This window comes from Pestalotiopsis fici (assembly GCF_000516985.1).
Source record: "Pestalotiopsis fici W106-1 unplaced genomic scaffold PFICI_Scf_5, whole genome shotgun sequence".
NCBI classification, from domain to species: Eukaryota; Fungi; Ascomycota; class Sordariomycetes; order Amphisphaeriales; family Sporocadaceae; genus Pestalotiopsis; species Pestalotiopsis fici.
The window spans coordinates 1160654-1187331 of NW_006917095.1; the positions used below are offsets into that span (position 1 = coordinate 1160654).

A 26678-nucleotide genomic window follows, 5' to 3' on the forward strand; every position below is an offset into this window, starting at 1 on the left:
CGCTCTCAGTGAATGCGCATTGCCGCTGCGGCTTTCCCCTCATCATAATTTCGCCTTGCAGCAGCGCTTGGGGTCAATTTTTCTTTTCCTTTCCTACATTTACCATCCATTCCAACCAACCGTCCTCCGGCTTCTTTTTCTGAGCCATTATAAACCACAGAGATAAAAAATCAGCACACCGAGACAAGTATTTTACTTTACAAGCCGACTTGACTGTCTCCACTTGAGAAGAATTCTTCCTTCATCAATTTCTCTAGGCCCGTTCCGTCGTTAATCAAAACAAACCACCCCGCCTTTTAAGGGTCTCCTGGGCATCCAGCAAAAACAAATTACTGCCACCTCCCAGATCAAACACCACTACCGCCAACTCTTCCCTTTTCAGCATCTCGCTGGTACTGGTTTCGTCGTCGCATCAGCATCGCGCAAACTCCATCGCAACCATGGCTGACCGGTACATCCCCGAGCATCGCCGAACTCAGTTCAAGGCGAAGAACACTTTCAAGCCCGACGAACTCCGACGTCGCCGCGAAGAGCAGCAAGTCGAGATTAGAAAGGCCAAGAGAGAGGAGAACTTGGCCAAGCGTCGTGGTATTGGCTCTGGCGACCAGCGACCCGGTGCATCTCTGGGCGCTGCTCCTGATAGCGATGATGACACTGCTCCCTCGGAGTCTCAGGTATGTCAAGTTCTTGTTGAATTTTAATGCGCTTTCCAAGCTGCCTTTTGCCCGCCGGCGCATACATTTGCCCTTGACTTCCACTGCCGTACCATTCCAGAACGAAGCTTTCCTTTGGCTGCCACCTACCAGTGGCTGCCATGACACACTGTCTATTCATGTTTTTTTTCCACACATTCCTCACCCCACAGCCAACTCAAACCTTGATACCAGACCCTCTCCGCCACTTGCAAATTCGTACTGGTCATCATGCGCTAACCAAGATTGTGCTATAGCTCAACGAGGACCTGCCTCAGATGTGCCAAGGTGTCTTCTCGGAACAAATCGATCTTCAAATCCAGGCCACCACCAAATTCAGAAAGCTTCTCTCCAAGGAGCGCAACCCTCCTATCGAGGAAGTTATCAAGACTGGCGTCGTTTCCCGATTCGTCGAGTTCCTGCGCTCCCCGCACACTCTAGTCCAGTTCGAGGCTGCTTGGGCTCTAACCAACATCGCCTCTGGATCTGCCACACAAACCCAGGTCGTCATCGAGGCCGGTGCCGTGCCCATTTTCGTTGAGCTGTTGGGAAGCCCCGAGCCCGATGTTCGTGAGCAGGCTGTTTGGGCTCTTGGCAATATTGCTGGCGATAGCCCCTCGTGCCGTGACTATGTCCTGAGCTGCGGTGCACTGAAGCCGCTTCTCGCCCTCTTGGGAGACAGCCGCAAGCTGAGCATGCTCAGGAACGCCACATGGACTCTGAGCAATTTCTGTCGAGGCAAAACCCCCCAGCCTGACTGGAACACGGTTAGTCATTTTGAACCTTCCCCCGTTGATGCCGGACTTGTACTGACTGAATTATATACAGATTGCACCTGCTCTCCCTGTTCTCGCCAAGCTTGTGTACTCTTTGGATGATGAGGTCCTGATCGATGCTTGCTGGGCCATCTCGTACCTTAGCGACGGTTCCAACGACAAGATCCAGGCTGTCATCGAAGCCGGCATCCCCCGTCGTCTTGTAGAGCTGTTGATGCACGCATCAACATCCGTTCAAACACCCGCTCTGCGTTCGGTCGGTAACATCGTGACCGGCGATGACGTCCAGACTCAGGTCATCATCAACTGCGGTGCTCTCCCTTGCCTTCTGTCCCTTCTAAGCTCCAACAAGGACGGAATCCGTAAGGAAGCCTGCTGGACAATCTCGAACATCACTGCCGGCAACAGCCAGCAGATCCAGTCCGTCATTGATGCCAACATTATCCCGCCTCTGATCCACCTGCTGTCGAACGGCGACCTTAAGACGAGAAAGGAGGCCTGCTGGGCCATTAGCAACGCGACTAGCGGAGGTTTGCAAAAGCCCGAGCAAATCCGCTACCTGGTTTCCCAGAACTGCATCCGTCCACTTTGCGACCTCCTTAGCTGCCCTGACAACAAGATCATTCAGGTTGCTCTTGATGGCCTTGAGAACATTCTTAAGGTTGGTGACCTGGATAAGCAGGCCGCTGGCGACGGTCCTGAGTCGATCAACCGCTATGCTCTCTTCATCGAGGAGTGCGGTGGTATGGAGAAGATCCACGACTGCCAGACCAATGCCAACGAGGAGATCTACATGAAGTCATACAACATCATCGAGAAGTACTTCTCTGACGAGGACGAAAACGCCGATGAGGGCATGGCTCCCCAGGCCCAAGGTGCCAATGGAACTTTCGGTTTCGGAACCAACGGCGCTCAGGGCGGTTTCAACTTCGCCAACGGAGGCGACTCCATGGATATGTAGAGGATCTCTGCGTTTTCCACGATTTTCTTTTTGTGGTGGCATCGTGGATGCGCGCAACGAGTGGCTGATATGACAGACTCGACGCCTCATCCCGAGCGGTGCATATCCCAGTGCGCTGTATCATTATTTTTTGCACGCTGGTCTGGCGACTATTCCACACCAATCCTTTCGGATCAATGAAGTAGATCACAACACCAATTTACTCCCCAGCGACACGCATCACAGCTTCTGCATTAACATCACCGTTTTCCCCCTTATACCACACGAGACTCACCGCGACACGAGGAGATGAAAGGGTATGGCTTTGACATGCATGAGAGAGATGGTGGACAGGTCCTTTGGTAGCTTGAAAGCTCCAGCCTGATGAGCACAGCAAGAGTGGCTGTAAAAGAGAATGGATATGTTTGAACAGGTTGAGGGTCATAAATGGTAGCTTGAAAGCTCCAACCCTCTGGGTCATGTGTCACGAGATATGTGAGGAGTATCTCATTGAACGCGGCGGTCGAGAATTGACACATTTTGCGTCATCCGTCGGTCGTGTTGAAGACTCTGGACTCCTGGTGGTCGAACGCTGTAACTGCTAGTGGCAGAACAGCTGCTCGCGACCCCTTGCTCGAAGACGGACGGGATGTGTCCAACCAAGTGGTTGGCCTTAGAGACATCTGCCGAGCTTCATAATACATCATGTTTGGTAGCGGTTGACAAAAAGATAAAAAATCAGCTTACCTTATCCCCAACTGACGTCTTCTGTGTCGGTAAATCTGAGGCGAACTCCATAACCTTGGCGACATACTGCATTTTTACAAGGCAAACAAGCACAGTGCGTCCCGTGAAGTGGGCCAATTTATCTGAAGTCATAGCAGCTACCATGATATCGAGTACAACCATTTACTTCTGCGACGTGATATAAAAAATGTAGTAAAATTAATCTCTCATGGTAAGTCCTCCTCCTCGTCCTTTAGGCGTCTCTCCAGCCAAAGATCTCATATCTAATATCCTGCCTTTCTAGCCCAGAACGAATTATATATTACAACAATAAGATTTTACTCGCCGTCCGTCTCGAAAAAGGGGTTGTTAGGATCGTAAGGGAACTTGCGGACCACCACGTCGCCCTTATATTGCCAAAGGTCGTACTCGACGGGGGTAAAGTCGAGCTCGAAAGAATCATCCTTCTGCCCAAAGGTCTGCACCTCGGCTGCGGCCCCATCGGCGTAGTTGATGCGCACCTGGTTCACTGTCTGCCGGCTCTGGTCGGTGTCGAAGTAGTTGCTCGGCGAGAAGATTGCTCCGGCGTGGGCGACTGTAAACATGGAGTTGGGCAAGTCTCCAGTGTGCGGTACGTGGTGCATTCCCAGATTTAACCACAGGACCAAGTCCTCTTGGTTCAAGCTTTCGCCATTGAAGAACTCAGAGAAATCAATGGGTGGATTGTACAGGTCCTGCGAAGCGTACGGGTGTGCAGATCTAGGTTCGTAATCGTGCTGTCTGGTAACCTGGATATCGTATTCAGCCCAGTGAGCCGCGTTGACCAAATCACTAGAGTTTTCCACGGTCAAGTGAAGACCACCAGACATGGGGGCTACGCGGTAGCCTCTGTACTCGCCCCACTGGTTCGGCTGGTCCTGGTTCACGACCAGAACCTGCTGGGCCGAGTTGGGAGCCCAGTTGAAGCGAGACTCGGACTCGTCCTCGATAAAAGTCCGCTGTACCTGCATTGTATTCCGGACCTGGCCGTTGGACCACGGATACACGCGCGAGACGGGGACATTGGTCATGAGCTGGACCGTGTTGTCGGTCCCGGCAATATCAAAATCGGCCTTGAAGTTCAACACGTGGTCGTGCATACTTCCGCTGAGCGCTTGCTGGATCTTGAATCCAAAGTCTTCAGAGCCAGTCGTGGAGTAGGTGGCTTGGATATAACCCGAAGCCCGGACTTCGACGGAAATAGAGCCATCCAGGAAGAAACTATAAGTGAACATGTAATCGTAGTTGCCCACTGTCGAAACCGATCGGACGGCGAAATACGTGTTCTTGGTGGCGCTCACGTAATCGGCGGTACTGTGACGCTGGATCGGGTAGTCGGCAGTATACTCGAACAGACAGATGCTATTCAAGTGTGTATGGGTCGTCTCGTCGACGTAAAAAGTCGAGTTGAGATACGTGGCATAGGCGGGACAGTCGTACTCGGGTACAAGCTCAAATGCATAGGGGCCGAAACCATAATACGAGTCCAGATACGCGACACCCGACTGCACGGGATCGCTGGCAGCATAGTGTGCCAACGCCTCCTGCAGGCCAATCTCGTACAATATGCGCTCGCCCTTGTAGCGGATATCATACAGAGCCATGCCCGTGTCGCGCGAGAAGCCAATAAAGAAGGAAAAGCCCATCCACTCGACGTACTTGCGCTCCGAGTCGACGGCGAACCGCGGGCCCGACGGCGCAATCATGGTCGGCGGGTAGCTGGTGTCGTAGGGCAGACCCGGGTCGATGGGGTCGGTGCGGGCCCAGGCGCCCTCGACGTTGGGCAGCATCTTGGGCAGGGCGCCGCTCCAGTACGCTTCCCGAAAGGCCTCGGTGGTCTCAAAGTACTGGTCGTCGTAGAGCCAGCCCAGGACCTTCCACTCGCTCGAGTCGCGGCCCGTCACGTCGCTCTTGAAGTACAGTCCGGTCGGCAGCAGGGTCGAGGTGTCGAACTGACCTGCAGGGTAAAAGGAGAAGCAGTCCCAGCGCACAACGTGGCCATCGTCCTGCCACATGGGATCGATGCCGTGGATGGCTAGGGTATCGTTATCGAGGCCAAGAGCAGTGGCGTTCCAAAGGTCGAGAGTAATGTCGGCCACCTGGGCACTGACTACCCACAGCCAGTCGGGGTACAACCTGGCCTCGTCTGCCGCAAGGTTCCGGACCTTGCCCTCGGTCTTGCGCGTGAGAGGAAACTCCAAGGGCTGGTAAGTGGTGGTGTTGTCAATGGGCAGCGGCCCGACGAGAAGGTCCTGGAAGTAGGGATCGACTGTAGCACGGGTATCAAGAACAACGTGTGCAAATCGAGCGGGTGCTTCAGCGCCTCCGTCAATGTGGGCGAGTACGTCGGTCTTGTTAGGGACTTGCAATTCGATGAGGACACTATTGGAGGTCAATTAGTGCGGGATTCGAGCGAGTTGAATAAGTGGCAAGGGGGTGTCTTACATGGAGTTGTCCCAATTCGTGGCATTTTCAGAGACCGTCAGGTTGAGCGCAGTCTGGGAGAAAAGCCAGGCAATGACAGAGGCAGCCTCTTCATCTGCCAGCCCTCCCCAGACATTTTCGTATGGGGCCGTAGTCTCATATGGTGTGACTCCGTTGAAACCAGGGCTCACGATCGTCTCATTGACAGAGTGTTTCTCGAGGGCACGTCGGATCGCGGTGCGTGCCACTTTCTTGCCGCGGTTGTGGGACCATTCCGTCTTGGAGTATATCTTCGGATCCGGTCGTGCCTGGGCCAGCTCGGCCGAGGAAAGGAGTGCCAAGAAGACGGCTGACAATGCCTTGGGACTCGAAAGAGTGGACAGTCTCATCGTGGTGGTTTGCCAAGCTCCGCGTATAAAGGAAAGTGATGTGCGCCAAGCTCGAATGGTGATGCCGAGAAAGAGGCTCAATCATTGTGCCAAGCGTCGCTATTTATTCTCCCCGACATCGAGTTTGGCTGTTTTCCCAATTCAGATCCTATCTCCATCATGGTGTATTCTGCAGTTGATTTTGAAATTGTAGGATGAAGGACTGCAGCTGGAAGATGCGGCCGCGAATGTTTGCGGTGAAAAAGGATTGCAGTTTGAGATAGGTCATTACTATCTGGTCAGCGTTATAGTAAGACTAGTTTTGCGAAAAAGCAGCTAAACCATAGTAAGGCGAACTCAGCCAGCTGACGTGAAGGATCCGATTGGTGATAATCCTCCGTGCCGTCTTCCTATTCATCAAGGGTATATGCAACTTTGACTAGGATGTCGTCTGGAAGGATTCTGGGTCATCTTCAATGATAATGTCCCACTCCACCACGAATAGAGATGACTTTACATGAGTCCCAGATCTATTATTTGTCCATACTATTCCGAGACGCTGTCTCGTGTAATACTTGTGCGTAGACTTCTCATTTGGTCAGTATAGTCGCGTAATTTGATCAAACTGCTTCAGATGACCGACGAGAGAAAGTTGATTAAAGAGATCAAGGAGTTCTTCGACGGCGTTGCCACGCGTGATACTTTCGAGGACTTTTAGCAGCAGACCAAATCAGAGCAATGCAATGAGCACGGCTTTGGCGAGGAAGAGCTTTAGGACTTTGGGATGACAGTGCGCTGAAGTGCGACGAAAGGGCACAAAAGCGCTGTCAAGAGAATATCATTCAGTTGGCGTTCGAGTCCTACATGAAATGGAACAATTCATTGCTCCTTCCACTGCTCGTATTTCAACGTGCAGTATAATGTAAGGATGGCCATCATGAATGACCCAATTCCAGCTCCAGTCGACCCGTTATTTGTAAAAACGCTGTAAAATATGACAAAGACGACAAAAATAATCATCGCCAGAAGAGAGAGAAAAAGCACAAACGGTCTATTCCAGCCCTCAGTGATGAGGATTCCCCACCCGCAACAGTCCAAGTCCTCGTCAAAGGTAAGAGGAGTATCAAGCTTCTTCGGAAATCGTCTCAACCAGAACCGGTTGAAATGCGGGCCTGGCTTGAGAAGTTCGTGAACGGGTACGCTTTGAATCTTCGCCTTTATAGTAATCGGCTCGTATATATAGGTCCTCTTGACCTGAACTTCTTCCACCCCCGGGATCTCTGGTTTTTCAATGTTGCCAGCACATATCGTCAACCGGACAGGCATCAATTCGAACTAGGTAAGGAGGACTGTTAGGTGCTTGTAGTCAGGTATGATCGACGAAGGAGCGGGTACCTTGATAAACTCTATCTTCCGTGGTAAAAATATCCTACAGTCTTGGAGAGCGTTGGTTATCCATTGGGGGAGTTTGATGTTGCGAGGAGAAACTTTCGATATCCATGCCAGCGTTGATTGCAGAAAATTGTTTGTACCCGGAATAAGCGTCGCCAAATTCCAATCGTGGCCTTGCCTAGCGATCCTATACTCGTTTCTGATCTCTTGGAACAGGAATTGATCATTCGTAAGAGTTGACACGTCGATATGCACGAGCTTCACCAGGCCGTGCTTCGTATTCACGCAAAGCAACAAGTACCTTTTTGCCGTGTTTGCAATGGTAACTGCTGGTTCCTGGGCTGTGATTTCTGCCACGACGGAACCTTCTGGGTGTTCCTCCAAGGAAGGGAGACCTTGAATCGGCACTCCCTGTCCACCAATGTGTGACGAAGTTGAGGTGGCCAAATGTGCCGGTACTGGCGGTTGAACGTTGTCGTGTGGCGAAGTACGAACGCTAGGATTACGACAACGAACTGAGTCTGCCTCTTTTCTTATGTCCTGTTCTAACTTTGCTGCTTCCCCTGGTACCAGATCATCTATATCTATATAACAGAGCGCACCGCAACCCTGGGGAAATTAGATCCTGAGTTTCAATTGTTTGATTACAAATGAGCCATCTCTGAACTTACACATGTATAAGTTGCTCTATAAGCCCCCGCTTGTGGAGGATCTAGCACTGCTGCAAGCCAGTACCAGATTTTGGCAATCCACAGACGATGCGGCGGCCCCACGTCCTCGTATTGCTCACGCAGGTCAGGGTATTCATGCTCGAGATACGGTGGTCCTGCTTGAGTAATCACTGCTTGCTGGTTTGTATCCTTATCGAGGATCCAATTGGTGGTTGGTTGGGCATTGGGATCTTCTTCGACAAGTCTCACAGATTCTGCTTGGAGCTTGGAGCTTGGGTTGTCTTCCATTACTGGGTCGTCGTCCAGCACTAGCAATTCATCCAGCACAGGGACGGGGATGTCAATAAAAGCTGCGCCTGTTCCACTAACGTCGTGATCCATGTCGGCAGCGGGGTCAATGTCGGAGAGCATATCATACGAAGAGCTAGTGTATGATGCAGCAAGGCTTTTTGAACTTTTAGTGACGAGTATCGAGTCCGCTAGTCCGACATGGTGATCAAAACGATCAAGAAGATTACCGTAGCACCAGCCTGCTAGATCACGGTGGTAGCCAGAGTCTCCGGTGTTGAAATCATGAGCTTGGAGGGCAAGGTGTGTTAGCCCCGGCATTTGAATAGGCGTATTATCCAGAAGCCAATCCATAGAGTCAATCTGTGCCATTAGTTGTTGATTGATAGCGGTATCAAAGCTTAAGGTAGAATCTGTATCAAGAGATGGAGGATATCGAGTGATATTGCTCTCAGATGCCAAAGCCAAGTCTGTGAGTCCATCTTCCATATCGGCTACGGAAGAGGAAGGAATCGATCGAGGATTGAGCTTTCGCTGGGGATCCCCCGCCTCTCGCGTGGGAAAGTGAGTATTCCATAATATGGTTGATGCGTCAGGGTCGTGGGCTTGGGCTTGGAGGGTAGGACGTATTAGACTTTCCTTCTGGGTAGGCTTCTTATCTAAAACTTCGACTATTCTATCAATTCTGTTCTTTAAATCCTGATCAATTTCGGCGCTGGCGTGTAAGGTAGGGTCGTTATTCCGAAAAGCAGGATATTTGGCGGTATTGCTCTCACTTGGCAAAGCGAGGTCTTTGTCAGGTTCTATGCTAGCCACCGAAGGGGACGGACTTGGTCGAGGGGTTGAGTTTCGCATGGGCTTAGCAGCCTCTCGCGGGAGAGTCTCGGGAATTGGCGACATAGTTGATTCAGTCGCAGAATCAGTTCGTTGTGACGGGTTGACAGAACATGCTTCTTGAGATACTCATGCATATGCAAGAGTTGGTATATGTATCGCCAGCGAGGTGCAGACGCTTCGGATCTGGAGTCTAATAGGTGAATGGCACGGGGCCGGTCTCCAGATGCCTGAAGGGAACTGATCAGTCGACGATGTGCGGAAGTTGAACAGTATTCTGACTGACCTGAATGTGCCTCTGCTTCAGCCGCTTCATAGGCTATTTGAATGCCTCATTTTCTCAGTCATGGTTCCATCACTGAGGACTCCCTAACGTTGAGACCTGCAATTATCAGAGCTGAGCCATCATACATAGGCGGGGTAGGACTTGCGGTGTTCAGAACAGCTGCCAAGCCTATCGCCCCCAACCTCAAGCAGACCAGAAAAGGATAAGTTCCAAGTTTCACGATTAATATAAGGCCTTGAGAGCCTTACTATTGCCAACACAGTGTCCTTTTAAAGGAAAAGAGGGGCAATCTTGTGTATAATAGGATAATAGCAGCATATTCCTAGGAGAACTGGAAAAGTGCCACCATATTGTTTCCACCATACAACCCCAACGCCACCCACTCAGCCGCTTGACACAATAACGTAGTTCGCACCTCGCTTATTATCACTTCATTGCGGATCAGTCACACTACTTCGGTTTGTAGACCTTCTTCGCTGTAGTTATGTGATGGACAGTTCGGTTCATTTGAGTCTTTATCCTCTGGTCATGATGATTCAGTCGAGAAAATAATTCTTTCCTTTCTAATACAGAACAGAGGAGGACTTCGACCATATGAAGTAGATTAGTTGCAGAATCTTGAAAACCATCCTCATCCGGAGGCGCTTAGGTAGACCACATCCTAGTAAGTAGTGTAACATTGGGAAAATCTTCCAACTCGCTATCTCATATAATACTTATGCGTAGACTTCTAATTTGAGCAGTATAACCGCGGAACTTAATAAACCACTTAAGATAACCGACGACGGAAAATCAATTTAAAAAATTAAAGAGTTTGTCGACAGCGCTGCCACGCTGGATATTCTCAAGGGCCTTTAGCAGCAAGCCAAATAAGGGTAGGGTGGTTATTCGCATCCATCGGAGGTCATCAATCCTTGTCAGTATATTTGGTAGTGCTCGAAATACTGCTTGATAAATGCAAGTACTTTGGGGCTAACTAGAGACTGTCCTTTCCGATAGCTCATATTCTTTCGACTCGAATCTTAGAAGGAATTCCTCAAATGTGTTGCTATAATTTTACGAATTGCCCACTCCTGCAGATTGTGTATGCAATGTATACTTGTGCTCGTGATACCAAAGTGAGCCGAACCAGCTTACGATCTAGTTAATAACCACACGCACACCCTTGCTTTCAGCAACCGGTCGGGGAATGAACATGTCATGATCGTATGCTACATCCCGAAGCGATGTCTCATATAGCGCCATGCGTGGGATGACACGGAGCGCCAGTGCGGTAAGACTCAAGTGAAGCTCACATAGAGCAAGGCTAAACAGTAAGTCAGTTTGATTGTTCAATTATGATTTCGCCCACTGTATTTGAAGGGCAAATGGGATACCAAGACTTACTTCATCCCCAGGCAAGCTCTGTTGCCCTTGCTAAATGCAAGCATGGCCCTCTCCAGCTCCTTTCTCCGCTTGCCGTCCTCGTCAATCCAGCGCTCCGGCAGGAAAGCATGCGAATCCGGAAAGAAGCTCTCATCATGGTGCGTAATGGCGGCCGACATGCCAATGGCGTAGCCCCGCGGGAGCACAAGCTCGACGGGCTTCTTGTTGAATTCGCCACGGTAGACGAGGTCTTCTCCCGTTGGAACGCGCGCCGTTCGTCCCGACACACCGTACGAGAGACGTAGACCCTCCTGGATGACGCCGCCTAGGTAGGGAAGCTTTTCCAGCACCGTCCAGGCTGGCAGCTCGTTGGGGTCCTTTACGACCTCGCTGAGTTCGGCGCGCAGCTTGGCCAGCTGCTCGGGCTTGTCGAGCAAATTAAACGTAATGACAGCCAGGGCCCAGCTCGTGGTCTCGGTGCCGGCACCCACCACGGCGGCCGCCTCTTCCGACATCCAGGTCATGGTCTTTGGCTGTAAGCTGCTGCCATCGGACTCGAGAATCGTGTGGAAAATGGTGGGGCGCTCAGGCCGGATCCCGGACTCGAGACCAGACTTGGCCTTTGTGACGAGGCTTGGAATCATGATCTTGAGAGACCGGATGAGCAGTGCCATATCTGCGGGGAGAATATCCACGATGCTAGGAACAAAGAGTTAACATAGTTACTTCCCAATGACACCACAGCTTGACTCACTATACGCCCAAATCCTGCGCAGCATTGAGAATGGGGAAGAAGCGGAACCAAAAGACTGGCTTCAAGACGGCAAGCAGAGCCATGCGGTAGTTTGGGTACCAGCTCTCCTGATCCAGGAATCCTTGAGATTCGCCAAAGCTGTAGCCAAAGATGGTATCAGAGGTGAAGCAGCTGTAGGCCATGGCAATGTCAATGACCTCCTTGGTGCCAGACCGAGCCAGAAGCTTATCACACAGATGATGGCACAGCTTGTGGATGTCTCCCTCGAGGCGGGCAATCATGTTGTGGGAGAAGAACTTGGCCACGGGACCACGGCGAGCACGATGCAAATCATGATCCACAGTTCCGAATGCATTGCTAGTTGTCCTGCAGGAGGGAGAAGAAAGAAGGATTGGTAAGTAAACGGTCACCTTTGAGCCGAAGTCATGGCATACTTACGCGCCACCGTTGATCTGGTGAAGAGGCTTGTCTCTCTTCCTGCCACCAACGGCGTAAATCTCATCGGAAAAGGCTACATCGTTGCAATGTGTCTCGCCGGGATTGATGCGCACAATAGGACCTAGTGTGTGTCATCAGTACTAGTGAGCCATTTTTTTTTCGACGAGCTCGACACATACCATATTTCTCGTGCATGCGTTGGATAGCATGTGTGTATCTGCCGCCCAGGACAACGTCGTGGTAGAATTCCGGCAGATAGCTAGCGGCGGCGAGCTTGGGACCAGGGATCTTGTGGAGGGGATGAAGCGGAGAGATGTTGTAAAGCATCTGAAGAATATTGTAGAGCAGCCATACCCCAGCGAAGCCTATCACGACCTGAGAGGCCGTGATATCGCCCAGTTTCATGTCCATTGCCGGATCTCTCACGACTTCCAAATCTCTAATTTTGAGTTAATGGGGGGTTACAAAGAGGGAAGGGCAGGCAGAGCTTGCCAACTATAAAATCATAAGATGCGAACTCTAAAACTCCACCTGGTGCGGCAAGACCCGTTTCAAGCGCCCATCAACACTTCTTCAGAGGGTCTCGATCCTGGGGCGATATGCAGCAATACCCAGACTAGTTCAAGGACATGCACTGTTCAGGAGAAAGACCCAATGTACCATAGCTTTGACATATTTTCCGCTGCTGAATTGATCAATCAGATAGCCTGTGTTACATGGCACTTCAGCTCTGCCTTTGCCCAGAATTCTTCAGCATTATTTCCGTGCAGATGCGAGGATGCCTCGGCAGTTGATGCTGAGTCAATGGGAATCACGGCAAATCCAGCTGAAATTGATTTCGGTGATGCTCTTCGAAAAGGTATAGCTGTGCGTGCTGTGCCGCAGGGAGGGTGACAATCTTATAGGTGGTCTCAAAACAGACTCCCTTAGCGGCTCCAGAAGACTGGTTTGATAGTGGATTATGCAACGGCTGTTGTCATCTGAATGGTCGCCTCGGACCTCCAGGCCGACGCTAGCAAATGTCCAATCAATCATTTCCTTATTACGATTTCACGTCCCTTCTTATGCCAACATGATCATGCGGTTTAGTCATTTGTGGAATGCGCATTGATTGTGTCTAGCGCCACGTGCGATGGTGTCGCTATTCGCAGGGGCTTTCCTTCTCTGCAGGGCTTGCACGTGGAGTTTCCATATTTGAGGCTTTTGACTCAGTTACACAACGCTCAAAGGCAAAACCTCCGATTGGGCAATTGTTCCCAAAATGGCCACGAGTATATCTTGATAGAGCTGTGATCATCACTTTTGTACCCGCATATATGTGTAGCTGACGAGGAAAAGCTAAGATGATATTTACTGCCATAAACCACCGACAAATGTCATGTTACATCAAGAAACCTGTGCAAGGTCGGAGGTGCAGACGACAGCGGCTTGAATTTATATTTGTATTGAAGAGGATCGGTGGCAAGAAGGATCACTTGAGCCGCACGTAGCAACGGTTTTGACCTGTCAGTTGGAATCCATAACTTGCCAGGATCGGAAACCCTGCCGACCGATCAAGTCCCTGCGTAAGCGACTATATTTACCAGTATGATGGCAAAGTCAGTTTCTAGGCAGCCCTCATACGAAATGATCCCACGCAAGAGAACCATAGTCGAAAGATGGCACGGGGATATATCATTGGTGCGCTGCGAATACTTCTTACCAAGTCTCGACGATCAGTCTTCTTGCGATATGAATATTCGACCCAAACAAACATGATGTGGGAAAATGCCCAACCTTCTCGCTATTCAAAAAGGCGATTCGGGCGGTATATGCCCAATATCTTTCCATCTTGACATACCGTTGTTTCGGCGGCTGTTCCCAGTCATCAATTGCGGACAAGCACAGCCGGATTGATTAAAATAAATGTTTAGTTCAAGTACAGTAATGCCTCATACACAGGTCACCTGACGCTTGAGCTAACACGTTTCATTCATAATTGTCAGCAGGCGCGGTTGTGAGCAATAGATTTGCGGAGACGCTCCATCGACATGCTAGATCCGTTATAGGTCCTGCCCATGTCAGCCCTGTGAGTTCCATTTGCGGTCGGATTGTTTTGCGGATTTTTCTCTTCCTGTGCAAAGAATCTGTGCAAATCATAAGTGACATGTCCGTGATCTCGAATCAAGAGTGTAGATTAGAGGAGACGAAGCGGATTCGTATTGCAAATATCAAGACAATCTCGGATCTAAACTTAAATAAGCGTGGCCTTGCAGATCCGGATTGGGAGTAAATACGGCCGCCCAATATCTCCGTTGGCAAGTGTCTCAGTACTCTCATGACTTGATGATGAGAACTTTCTGCATCTGGTCATAGAGTCGAAGACGACGAAGAAAAGAGGGAGGCTAGGTCGCACGTTAAGAGCCTCATGGCCAATTCCTTTGGCTAGGTAAGACAAGCCAAAAATAGAACCAAAAAAAAGGGCATCATAGTGGTCCGCTAGCCTCCGTTAGTGTCTTACACACGCGATATTAGCAGGTGTCCAAATTGCTGCAACTGTCGTAAGAAGATTTGACCAGCAACATCACTCCCCAAGAATGAGCAACCTCCAATTCGGACACGTGTATTGAAGCTCTTCCAAATATCCAGGTTTGTCACTGCACTGACTGCACTGCCCTTCAGCTTGGTTTCTTCCTCTCCCCTCTCGCCTTGTCCTTGGAACAGACGAGCGGCCGGGTGGGATAACAAACCAACCATTCCTCTAATCTAGACGCCCGGGGCAAGCTACAGTGGCTCCAAACAGGCTGGGACATGGCAATTTAGTGCAAAGAGGAGACGACCCAGCATGCCCAGACCGTCTTAGATCGTGGACTACGTTGCACCAAAAGCAGGTACCATGATCGCGACCAACACACGGCGCCGCAATTCATTGGCTGCGATCTGCTTTTTTTCCTTTCGCTGACCATGATTCAGACCGGGGAGCCCCCCCTTTTGCACACCCAAGCCTCCCCACTCCTTCGTCATGGAAACGATGAGATTCCCGATTTGCACTTGGGTCGATTGATTAGCTGGCAACCTAAACTAAAGGTTGCCTCTGCCAGCAGTCAGGGCAGTCAGTCAATTCTTTTCAGCTCTCTCCCTCCAGTGTAAATTTCAACCTTAAACCTTGTGCACGCCGCCCGTCTCCTAGATCTGGGGAGAGGAATCAAAACAACTTTTTAGACACACTCGTTTTCTCTATCTTTTTCCTTGGCAGTACATGACAGCATAATTCTAGCATTGGCTTTTTCAAGAGGTTGCATTATATACCCCACTGTCTTATACTCCAATCAAAATCATCTATACTCTTGTGTATAATGGTATTATTCAACGTCACATCGTAGACGATTTTCTACCAGAGACACGATACCAACAATTTGTTGCCCAAAAGGGCCCGCATATACCGCGATCGACTATTACTTCCTGGACATACCGAACACCTGCTACCATATAAAGGAGGAGGGAATCGCTACCAATTCGGGTAGCACTCAACATCATGAGGGCATTGCCACAATCACTCCAGGCTCTAGTCCTGCTCCTTCTCACCACATCGCCGCGTCTCGTATCAGCTATCGAGAATGACTTTAGCGCCTACCCATCAGGCTCACAAGCCTGCTTGACCCAATCGGCCGATTCGAGCGGCTGCACGGGCGATACGGGTACCGAGATGAACGAGTGTCTATGCAAGAATGGCGGCAACTTCATCTACAACACGGCATCGTGCGTGGCCCTAGAAAGCCCCTCGGACCTCGAGACCGTCTACGCCACCCTCGAGAACAACTGCGCCGGCACGGGCGTCACCATCAGCGTCGGCGAGGCCGCCTTTCTGGCCCAGGCCTCGGCGGCCACGAGCAGCGCGGCCACGGCGAGCTCTACCGCGAGCCAGACGAGCACCAGCACGACGTCATCGGCGAGCAGCACGGCGACGGCCGACTCGGGATTATCGACGGGCGCCAAGGCAGGTATTGGCGCGGGTATTGGCATTGCGGCGGTGGGACTAGGACTCATTGGCGTCTTTATATGGTGGTACCGACGCCGCAGCAATCAAAAGGGTCAAAAGGCGGCTGGGGATAGCAACGGCGCCTACGCCGCCGCGAGCACCGCGCCGAGCGAGTATACGAGCGCCTTTGGACAACACCATCCGAGCCCACACCCCGAGAGTGCGATCCCGCTTTCGGCCACATCAGGATGGAACTCGCCCTCGCCGTCTGCGGCGTCGGGCATGTACTACAAGCCACAGGACGCGCAGGTGCCGGGGGCAGGGCAGCCTCTGCTGGCGGAGCTGAGCAGCGAGGGCGTGCAGCAGGTGGCGCCCGTCGAGCTATATGCGCCGCACGAAGGAAGCAGTACCCTCTCGCCCAACACGGCGGCAACCTATGGACGGAGCAGTCCCTCGTCATACCATGCCGAGTTGCCGGGGACGTCCACGCCGGAGCCAGACAGGTACCAGAGTCCGCCGGGCACGCATTCGCCGTACTCGCCGCCATATGAGAGGAGTCATTTTTGAGAGTAGCGTTAATCTGAAATCTAATGAAACAAGCTTCAAGAGAAAAAAATGTTTCGATATGTGCGCGGTACGGGTGCCAGTGAGATACATTGCGATGTTCAGCCGAGACCTGAGACAATTCCGACCATCCCTCTAGTTGCTCGGCCAGAGTAAATCCCGTCCAGTGGACGTGAGCTGGCTAGAATATAGGTAAAATTAAAGTGAGCACAAATTGTGGAATTTCCTTTCGTGCCGCACGAGTGGATATTAGATATACTCCAGCTATGCGGTCATTAGAGGAGCTCCGGCTATCCCCAGCACGAAACGGCAGGAGAAGCACTAACACTTGTGACAAAGCTGTTATACTGACGTAGACTTTGCCAAAAATTGAATTGACATGCAACGGCACAGTAGAGCAAGTAAGAGGGGTCGCTTTGTACATTCATGGCAGTCGTGATTGATTTTGGCTCATATTATATATAATATCGTACACCAATACAAACCAGCCCACAAAAACCATGGCCTGGTCATGCTTTTCCGTTCCCCTATCGTTATTGTATAAAATAGTACAACCCGGTCCCGGAGCTCTTTTTTGAGCTAGTTGCTGCTCCCCAGTCTATGCGCGTTCCTCTTGTTCCGCACCACCCCGGAGCCCGCCACTGGGGTTGGGACTGGTGTGGGAGGAACGGTGCCTTGTTCAAGTTCAGACTGCTGGCTCTACTCGGCAGTCTTCTTCTTCTGGCTGGCACCGCTCTTGACACGCTTGGCGACAGGGCGGTTGATGTGGTCCTCGGGAATCCAGCTGGCGTCGAACTTCTCGGCACCGGTGGCAACACCCTCGCCGCCAGACAGAGGCTCGGCCTCGACAACCTTGGCCTTCTTGGGAGCTCTCTGCTTCTTGGCCTGGGGGAAGAAGGCCTCAATGTAAGTCTTGTAGACAAAGTAAGAGACACCAGAGAAAGCGGCACCGAGGACGAGGTACAAGAAGATGCTAGTTTTACCATTAGTGACAGCTTAGGATCAACATTCTGTTGTCAAGTACTTACATCTGGGGGTCAAAGATGCTGGTGGGGGCCTCGACAATGCTGACGGTCTGCTCGGTAACGCCAATCTGGAAGATGTTGCCGCTCTGGGTAGAAACGACGGCACCAAGGGAGAGACGAAGGTCCTGGGGGTTCATGTCCAGAACGAACGAGTAAGGCAGCGACTGGGTCTCGCCAGCGGGGATGATGGCATCGTAGCGGACAGTGCTCAGGTTGCGGACAATGCCGACCGAGGGGTGGGCATTCTCGGGCAGAGGCTGCAGGGTGTGAAGCGAGCCACCGACAAAGGCGAACTGGATGGGCTCGTCCTCGTGGTTGGCAATCTCGATCACGGCCTTGGTGGGACGTCCGTTGACCAGCTTGACGCCAAAGATGTCGGCCTCGGGGAAGGTGGCAGAGATATCGGCACGGAGCTCGGGGGTGTTCTCAGGGTTACCGGCGTCCTCGTCGATAGGCTATGGTGAAATCAAACATGTTAGCTACGACACAATGCACTGACACTTACGAACTATAGTGATGGGTATAGCTTCGCTGGGGAAGAGGCAACCTACAGAGTGTTCCTGGGCGAAGACGGAGGCAACACGAAGCGCCAGAGCGGCAAGAGCCGAGTACTTGAGAGCGACCATGTTGGGATGGAGATTGACCAGTGAGATTGGGACGGAGCAGTCAGGGAGAAAGAAGAAGACGGAGGAAGGAAAGGAGTCAATGAAATAAGTCAATTGACCCGGGACAAGAGTGCGGAGAGGATACGGACAGGTCAGTAGTAGGTTAGTAAAGTGACGCCTTATTACATATGGGAGCTCTCCCTCATCAAAAAGTTATTGTGTGAACGTGGCCATTGACCCCCTGGAGGTCGACAAGGTCTGGCCAATAGGCGGCGATAATCTGGACGCTGAGAGTGGATCCCGCTCAGCTTGGCCGACTGGCCGCTTAGGGGCCTCGACATAAGCTTAGCTCCAATATGTCCAGAGCTGAGCACCCTCCCAAAAACGTTGGAGCTTCTAGAATGATCACCAGGGTCCCAATATCCGCCGCATCGGAGGGATGACCGATACAATGATATCCATTGACACTGATCAATTACCATTGTTTGATACGTGATTTGGCGATATTCATGACAACAGCCATCGGCACGAAAGTTTCCCTTTTGCTCGAAAGTCCATCAATAATAGGTGGTATACTAATGTATAGATGCTCACTGAACGCTCACCAGTATGGCAATGCAACTATAATGGCTTGGCTGGGGTGATGAAGCCAGTACATTCACCAAAGCCAACACCATCACCACAAAATGCCGTCATCCGCACACCATCTCCATCCTGTAGATATGTTCTCTTTGCTCCGTCCGACAGGGCAAACTCGACCTTGCCGCCCTTGGTCATCTCCAACAAACAGCCATGCTCATCATCGCCAACGCCGGAAACGGTGCCGGTTGCGAGAACGTCACCCGTGTTGAGATTGCAGCCATTGACAGTCTTTTGCACCACCAAGTCTCGAAAGGTCCAGTACATCCAGGAAACATTGGCCGTGCATAGTTTGGTCGATGTGCCATCCCGAAGGAGCTCCGCCTCGAGCTTGATGTTGTAGCTCGGCTTTGCCTTCTTTTCGTGAAGGAACACCGGCGCCGGGATTTCTTTGGCGGGAGCCTCCGTCGCAAATGGCTCCAGGGCATCCAGCGGAATGACCCATGGAGATATCGAGGTGGAGAAGCTCTTTCCGTTCATCGGTCCGAGTGGAACCATCTCGAGACCTTGGATATCGCGGGCTAAAGAATTATTGTCAATCACCATGTCCGACAAGAAGGGTAAGTTTCTTTTCAAGGCGACTTACCACTCCAGTCGTTGAGCAAGACCAGACCAAAAATGTGATCATCCGCATCCTCGAGCTTGACGCTCTCGCCCATCTTGGTAGGCTTGCCTACAATGGCAGCGAATTCAAGCTCATAGTCCATGGCTCTGCTAGCCCCAAACTCCACCGTCTCGCCAGCTCGGTACATTCCATTGGGCCTCTGTACTGGTGTACCCGACACGACAATTGTCGAAGAGGTTCCTGAATAGCCGACTGGATAGTGGAGAAACGCTGGTGGCATTGAACGTTTTCCAAAGACGGCCTCTCCAGCGTTCAAGACATGTTCTTTTGAGCAGGAAAAGTCCGTGAACCCGGCGACCTTGATGGGTAAATGAAGTTCGACGTCTTCTAATTTAAATCCATATTTGTCCAGGACCGCCTTGTCAGCCAGAATCGATCCCAATTGCTTTCTGAGCTGCTGTAGTTCTGGTTTGCTTAAACCAGCAAGGTCGTTGAGTGTGCACTGGGATACAAATCAGCTCTGTGCTCGAGAACAAGGATATTTTCAGACAGACGAACTTGTTTGAGGGCTGATTTGACTTGATCGGTAACGTCCAAAGTCAGATCGGATAGAAACACAACCTTGTCTGCTAGCCGGGTGACTACTGCTCTCTCCCGGTGGGCGTCACCAACGGTGCTTGCGATACCATATGGGATATTGGCAAGCGAAAAGTGGTCCGAGTATGCCATGATGAAAATGAAGGGCCTACAATCCTTGTGAGAATTTCACGATTATGAGCTGAGAATCGTCAGATTGAAGATGCCAGCGACGAGATAATACTCCTCTCCTCTATCCCCTCCATCTATCTGCCCATCGCGGTTCAACAAGAACCCCCGGCTGGGGCTTGAGCCAGTGCCCCGCCCCCGCTGTTCCGCCAGACACTACCCCTACTTCTGCTACGGAGCACTAGATCCAGGAACCGAGCAGGCCGAGATACACCTATTACCAACCGAACTGAACGCGTTTCAAATCCATTCATGATTAAGGACGAAACTTTATGCTTACAAACCAGAATTTTATGCTGTAATATCATTATACACTCCAAGCACTGACATTTTCTGGCATCATTGTGCGGTGGTTTTGATCTACAAGGTTGTTCTTGACGTGCAATAGGTACCTATGAACGGAATATGCACCAATGTATTAATAACTGATTTTTGGCGGATAGCGCGTCTATTAAATCATCACCTTATGAAAACACTTTGCTATAGCTAAATAATTTATAATCTCAAAGCACGTCACTCACAATATGCTTTCTTCTCGTCACGTAACTTGGCAATATATCACAGAACTACATGGTATATACATATTTTGGCAATTCTTTTATTCTATAATATTGTTCGGTATCCGCGCAGCCAAATTGATCCAATGCTATAACAGCATAGCTTTCTTATTTGGGAGGAATGACAGGCAGGGTAACATAATTTTCGAGACCCTCTCCAAAGTGGATGTGGTTTTGTCCGGCGAATTTCTCACTTGTTCTATTCAACAACGTTAGCTTTTACAATCACGAGAGGTGAGATTTAGGGCCAACATACCTGTCTGTCTCAGAGTTGTGCTGGAAGATACCAGAACCCTGGGTATCACCACTGGCAACTTCAAAGACGAGCTTACCACCCTTTTCCACCACCACGTTGGAAGGCCAAATCTCAATATCGAGGGGGTAGACCTCGCCCTCCTTGACGGGGAGGACGTCGGTGGAAAAGTACTCGCGGTGCGGCAGCCACGGGCGGTTCTTGGGGTTATCCGTGTGCACCTTGCGGAAGCTGGCGCGCAGCCAACCCTTGGTCAGTGGGATGGGGTCGCCGGCCGTGCCCGTGTAGTGAACCTCTTTGCCCTCGGGACTAATGTATCGCAGAGTGACGAACACGTCAATGTCTTTTTCGCCGGCAGCCTGCTCGGCGGTGAGAGATACATTGAGGTGAGCCGTAATGTGGCCAGTGATCTCCGTCTCTTGCTCGAATGGCGCCGTGGTGAATTGGACGAGCTCTGGCTTTTCGAGATTACCCAGAGCTTTGTATGAAACCTTTGCCGGTTCTGACACAGTGGGCTTTGACTTGGCGAGACCTTGGTCTGGCGACAGATAAAAGTTGGTGTATTGGGTTCTGGGAATAGGCCATGCCTCTTCCTCACGCTTCTCGTAAACCTTTTCCTTTTCAGCATCGTTGAAGCCAACATCGCCCTTTCGTAGCGTCACTGTGACTGGAGCAACCTTGCCAGGCTGGGTCCAGCCAACACGGTCATCGCCCTTGAGGAAAGCGTCCAAGAAACTCTTTTGCAGCTCAACCTCCTCCTTGTAGTAGAAAGGCAGGTCGTGACGACCAGTGATGAAGCGGAGGTACTTGAACTTGGAGCCGGCGTGGGTATAGCCCTCAACGTTTCCGCGAAGGTGCAGCAGGATACCGCCCCAGTTGGCTACACTCAGGAGAGGCACCTCAATGTCCTCGAGCTTGAACTCTTTGCTAGCGTAGTAGTCCTGGTCTCTGAACTTGTACTTGGCGTTGTCAATGGTCTGGTCCTGGCGGTTCTGAACCAGAACATCATTGGGGAGGTCACCCTCGATTGTGTCTTCTTGGCCACGAGCACCGGGTCCATCTGGAGGGAACTGCAGCTTGGATCGGCCGGGCTTGCCGTACTGGTTGACCAGGACCTGGCGGTTCCACCAGAAGCCAATAAACTTGTTGGACAGAATACCACCGTGCTGGCAGCGATCTCTGTAGTAGTCGGACATTCCCTCCCTGTGTCAAATTAATCAGTATGGCTTGGTCATAAGGTAATCGCACAATGTGAACTTACCAAGGAATGATGGCAGCTAGACCCTTGGGTTTTCTGGCAGCGACACGCCATTGTGTGCCGGCATAATAAGAAATACCTAGCAGGCCGACTTTGCCGCTGCTCCACGACTGCTCAGCAGCCCACTCGACCACGTCAAAGAAGCACTCGCTGGTGCCCTTGCTCATGGTGTCGAGGAAACCGGGGCTTTGACCCAGACCACGCTCGTCGGCTCTCACAATGGCATAGCCCTGCTTGGTCCAAAAGACGGGGTCTGGCGTCTCCCAGCAGCTGTATTTGGAGCGGTGCTCCGGGTTCACCTGGTTGAAGGAGCCATTGAAGAAGGTCTCGTAGGGAATGTCCTTTCCGTAGGGACCATACGTGACCAGGACGGGGAACTTGTCGCCGGACTTGGCAGAGAGCGGCAAGTAGACATTGGCACGAATGGGAAGTTTCGATGCCTTGAGCGGAATCGAGACGTTCTTGTGGAAGATCAAATTGTTCTCCGTGTCTTCGATAGTGGACGAAATGTCACGGATCGGGGGTGTCTGGACTTCCATTGTTGCTAGAGATTGGTGATGCCCGCGATGCGTCTTCTTGGGGATTGCTCGTATGTACTAGCAGTTCAAGAAGAAGCAATAAGAACAAGAAGCAGAAGATGAAGAAAAAGTCAAAAGAAATGAGGGTATAGTCCCAAACGTCTCAGAGAATTTCGCGGCATTGCGTATTGTCGTCGCCGGATGTTGCACAAGTCCCCTCATCGCAGGCCGTCCGGAACGCAGGTGGGGGAGGGGCGCTTCTTCTTAAGCCGGCATATACTTGTCCACCTACTTCCAGGTCCCCTAATTGATATTTGATCGGGGCTTCGGCGCCTTTTGTCGGACTTACGAGTACCGGCAGCATGTCGCGAATTGTCCGAAATGTCCTTGACGATTTTATTGGATTTTCATTCTGTATCACGTCGGTTGGGATGTGACTTTGCTAAACCGCTAACAAGATCATAGCTACCAGGTTCGGGCAACACCAACGAGGCATTCCCAGGCCTGAGGGTCCACAGTATCCGGCAGTTACTATGGGGATTTCACATTCAAAATTCGAAACGCGACTTTGCTTTGAAATAATTGATCATGATTGTTTTATTTTTTACGATGTGATGATACAATGAAAGCCTCTTCGTAGTCTGTGTTATAGTAAATGCGCCCAGTAAATGTCACATATCTTGCCCTGTAATTCCATCTCGATCATCACCCAAATTCCCCCAATCGATGTGCTGAAAGTGTCTAATGAGAGCCTAAAACTCGCCTCCAACCTTCCATCTCCAAAAAGTCTTGTTGAATCGCCCGCCAGTTGTCCTCCACAGCCAGTTTGAGATCTAACCCAGATTAATTAGTACTTGCAAACCTGAGAAAGTCGCACTTTGCAGGATCAAAATCAGGTTGGGCAAAACGGCCACTTACACCCGTCAACCAGACCCCATTCAGCATGAGAAACACAAAGCAGTTTTCGACACCATTGGATCCCCACGGCCTCGCAGTTCTATCCAGCTCGGTGTTGATGGGACGGTAGTTGGGCACCCCGCGGTAGGTATTCAACCAGCCCTCTGGGTTGTCTGCTGGTGGTGCTCTGTGGTCGTTTAGAGGGACCCAGACGTGTCGCGGCGGCAGATCGCGCTCGCCAGTCAGGTGAATTTCATAGTCTTGCAACGTCTCGGCAATGGTGGTGGTCACCGGGTTATCTGTCGTCGTCACCGACATGTTTGAGGCCGTGATGCGCTCTTGGCGAATCTGTTTGCTGATTCGAGAGGAAGTTGTAACAAGAATAGCTGTTGTAAGATGGTGGGCGCTCCCGGAATCCCAGTGTGTAAGTGCCTGGGAAAAAGAAGTCGACGGAAATGGCGATACTGGAATTTTGATCCTGGAACGATCGGATCTGCTGCTGCAACTGGCCACAAATGCACAAAACTCATTCGACCATGGTCAGACAAGAATAGTAGCAGTACCTAGTCCATGGTCCCGGAAAGACGAGACAAGATTCCTCGGATTCGAGCCGTGTGCCCAGGTTGAGACAAGGATGACAGCTCCGTTGAAGTGCTGTACATAGTAGGGGATTTCTCCACACTCCCCCACTTACCGAAGCGCTGATCTTGAAATCCCCCAGTTTCTTATCGTTTGGGGTAGCTCAGGGTAAATTGCAGCAAAGCTACTAACTCCTACCTGGTCGCATCACTAGAACGGGACGTCGGTCTCAGAAAGTTGTCCGCTTGTGATTTCTTTTGTAAATGAATTCCTTCAAGAGTATTGTGAATTTATTTTGTGTTTGCAACGTATACACTCCAGAGTTCAAGTCTAGTTTGCTTATACATTGTTGTTGAGTATACCACTATACGAAGAGCTACAAGCGAGCATTTCAAACATGGCGTCGCAACAAGCAGCTATCGATCGGCTGCAAATGGTCGTGATTGACGGCCGGACAGAAAACATTCGATATCGCCAGGACCAACTCCAAGCTCTCCATGCCGCTCTGCGCAACGATGCGGGTGCAATTTGCAATGCTTTGGCAAAGGATTCCCAGACTTCGAGTGCAGAGGTTGAGACAGAGTACTACCTTGCCATGGACACTGTAAGGCATTGGTACGAGACTCTCGACTTTCCCGAAGAACACAAGAAGGAATATGCGCCTGTTGTCGAGGGCAAAGACAATGCGACGCGCAGGGTGGGTGTTGGTCTGGTGATTATCCGTCCCACCAGCCACACCCGGCTGTATTCCATCATTGCACCATTGGCCGCTGCCATGAGCGCTGGTAATTGCATTGCGGTGGAGGTAAGTCTGTTATAAACTCCATGTGTGTCTCATTGCGCTGACAGAGTCACAAGCTTGAGGACACCCTTCTCCAAGTCGACGCCATCCTTCGCAAAGTGCTGCCCGCTGCACTAGATTTCAATACTTTTTGCTTGACAAAGACAATCAAGGACTCGTCGATACTCGAGAGCGCAACACTTGTCGACCAGACGAGCAGCGCAAGTGCCACCAGCCTCACAAACCAACTTCTCTCTGCCTCCTCGACCCGAGCCGTGGCTATCGTGGACCGCACAGCAGATGTAGATCTGGCTGCCAAGGCTATTACAAACGCAAGGTTTAGCTTTGGAGGAACATCGCCGTATGCGCCTGATTTGGTATTGGTCAATGAGTTTGTCAAGCAAGAGTTTTTCGAGGCTTGCTCCAAGTACGCTACGTTGGCATTTGCCAAGGACTCTGGAATCAAGAAAGTCAGTGGTAACCAGAATGAGGCGACGCGAAAGGCCGTCAAAGAGGCAGAGGACAGGAAGCAAGTGTCGAGTTTTGGCTCAAACGAGTATAAGCTGGTGGATGTCTCCGTGAGGTAAGGCTATAGAATTTCACCGACACTGATGGCTACGCCTATATTAACGACAATCCCAGGTCATCGCCACTTACACAGCTCAAGGTTAGCGGCCGTATCCTTCCCATTGCCAGTGTCTCTGGCTTGGTAGATGCCATTTTTACAGAGCAATTCGAGTAAGTTGACAAGCGCACAACAAATAAAAATGCATTTACTAATCTTTCATAGAAATCCACTACTAGCAGGATATTTCTTTGCCTCTCCCGGATCCGCCAAGTACATTGCCCAACACCTACCCTGCCACATCTCCTGCATCAACCAGATTCCTGTTCAATTACTCGTCGGGCCTGCTGCGCCGATAGCACACGATGCCGACTTTTACTACCGGTACAACAAGGACATGTTCTCTGCCGCACGTCCACAGTTTATCGAGCCGCCAGCAGAGACTTTTACAAAAGCAGAGGAGCTGCTTTTGGGATCCAAGAAGACCACAACATCGACCATTCGGGCGTTGGCGGTCAAGCCGCTCAAGCCTACAGGGCAGCCTGGAAACGCGTCGCTTGGTTTCTTCGAGGCCGGCTTTGTGACCATGGCCAGCATCACCTTCTTTGGATTACTGCCCATTCTTGCTTACAGCTCGTGGATGGTGGGACGGAAAGGGTTCGAGTCGGCGTTGCGTTGGAGACATTGAGATATGATGAAAAAGAGGAGCACATTTATTTTTACGACTTGACCCAGGTCAATGTAATATGTATACACAAGGACTTTTTTTTTTTTTTTTTTTTTTTTGGTGCTGTTGATACCAATCAGTCCTGCTGTGATAAGTATGTGACCAGGTTTATTATGCAACAAACTTGCCAATCCCCTCTGGCGGGGCTAAACTTGCAGTGAAAAAAAATGCAGTGAAATTCTGGGGGTCTTTGAAAATTGCCAATTTTGCACTTGTTCCACCCTTTCCTTTCTTTTTGTCTTCTTTTTTTCGGCTCAGAACTACTTATTTAATGTATCGTGGGTCGGTCTGCTTAGGAACTACGACCTCACAACCAAGAGCCTGTCTTTCGAATAGATACTATTGCCATAGCCCATCTCAGAATTTGATCAGCGTAAAACAATAGAGCAAAGTCGAATAAATTGTTCGCTCACCTAATCACACCCAACC

At 50.8% G+C, this 26678-nt stretch overlaps 10 protein-coding genes across 10 annotated transcripts; 3 read left to right on the forward strand and 7 right to left on the reverse strand.

Moving 5' to 3' along the window:
* Positions 1-440: 440 nt before the first annotated feature.
* On the forward strand, positions 441-2429 carry PFICI_07670 (Importin subunit alpha-1; the record flags this gene model as incomplete). The annotated part of the gene is made up of 3 exons (XM_007836251.1): positions 441-674; positions 950-1459; positions 1521-2429. The coding sequence occupies 3 exons, from the start codon at positions 441-443 to the stop codon at positions 2427-2429; spliced, it is 1653 nt and encodes a 550-aa protein (XP_007834442.1).
* A 1043-nt stretch (positions 2430-3472) lies between these two features.
* PFICI_07671 (uncharacterized protein) lies at positions 3473-5986 on the reverse strand (the record flags this gene model as incomplete). The annotated part of the gene is made up of 2 exons (XM_007836252.1): positions 3473-5555; positions 5619-5986. 2 exons carry the CDS (start codon positions 5984-5986, stop codon positions 3473-3475), a joined length of 2451 nt encoding a protein of 816 aa, XP_007834443.1.
* Positions 5987-8001: 2015 nt separating this feature from the next.
* On the reverse strand, positions 8002-9216 carry PFICI_07672 (uncharacterized protein; the record flags this gene model as incomplete). The annotated part of the gene is made up of 1 exon (XM_007836253.1): positions 8002-9216. The coding sequence occupies one exon, from the start codon at positions 9214-9216 to the stop codon at positions 8002-8004; it is 1215 nt and encodes a 404-aa protein (XP_007834444.1).
* A 1360-nt stretch (positions 9217-10576) lies between these two features.
* On the reverse strand, positions 10577-12404 carry PFICI_07673 (uncharacterized protein; the record flags this gene model as incomplete). Its single annotated transcript, XM_007836254.1, has 5 exons — positions 10577-10742; positions 10823-11500; positions 11556-11921; positions 11994-12114; positions 12173-12404. The coding sequence occupies 5 exons, from the start codon at positions 12402-12404 to the stop codon at positions 10577-10579; spliced, it is 1563 nt and encodes a 520-aa protein (XP_007834445.1).
* A 3103-nt stretch (positions 12405-15507) lies between these two features.
* Positions 15508-16518, forward strand: PFICI_07674 (uncharacterized protein; the record flags this gene model as incomplete). Its single annotated transcript, XM_007836255.1, has 1 exon — positions 15508-16518. The coding sequence occupies one exon, from the start codon at positions 15508-15510 to the stop codon at positions 16516-16518; it is 1011 nt and encodes a 336-aa protein (XP_007834446.1).
* Positions 16519-17214: 696 nt separating this feature from the next.
* On the reverse strand, positions 17215-18166 carry PFICI_07675 (uncharacterized protein; the record flags this gene model as incomplete). The annotated part of the gene is made up of 3 exons (XM_007836256.1): positions 17215-17488; positions 17544-17995; positions 18092-18166. The coding sequence occupies 3 exons, from the start codon at positions 18164-18166 to the stop codon at positions 17215-17217; spliced, it is 801 nt and encodes a 266-aa protein (XP_007834447.1).
* Positions 18167-18766: 600 nt separating this feature from the next.
* PFICI_07676 (uncharacterized protein) lies at positions 18767-20078 on the reverse strand (the record flags this gene model as incomplete). Its single annotated transcript, XM_007836257.1, has 3 exons — positions 18767-19305; positions 19371-19851; positions 19908-20078. 3 exons carry the CDS (start codon positions 20076-20078, stop codon positions 18767-18769), a joined length of 1191 nt encoding a protein of 396 aa, XP_007834448.1.
* Positions 20079-20779: 701 nt separating this feature from the next.
* Positions 20780-22721, reverse strand: PFICI_07677 (uncharacterized protein; the record flags this gene model as incomplete). The annotated part of the gene is made up of 3 exons (XM_007836258.1): positions 20780-20870; positions 20928-22127; positions 22186-22721. 3 exons carry the CDS (start codon positions 22719-22721, stop codon positions 20780-20782), a joined length of 1827 nt encoding a protein of 608 aa, XP_007834449.1.
* An 826-nt stretch (positions 22722-23547) lies between these two features.
* Positions 23548-23915, reverse strand: PFICI_07678 (uncharacterized protein; the record flags this gene model as incomplete). Its single annotated transcript, XM_007836259.1, has 2 exons — positions 23548-23562; positions 23619-23915. The coding sequence occupies 2 exons, from the start codon at positions 23913-23915 to the stop codon at positions 23548-23550; spliced, it is 312 nt and encodes a 103-aa protein (XP_007834450.1).
* A 658-nt stretch (positions 23916-24573) lies between these two features.
* On the forward strand, positions 24574-26210 carry PFICI_07679 (uncharacterized protein; the record flags this gene model as incomplete). Its single annotated transcript, XM_007836260.1, has 4 exons — positions 24574-24981; positions 25035-25540; positions 25600-25695; positions 25748-26210. The coding sequence occupies 4 exons, from the start codon at positions 24574-24576 to the stop codon at positions 26208-26210; spliced, it is 1473 nt and encodes a 490-aa protein (XP_007834451.1).
* Positions 26211-26678: the final 468 nt, after the last annotated feature.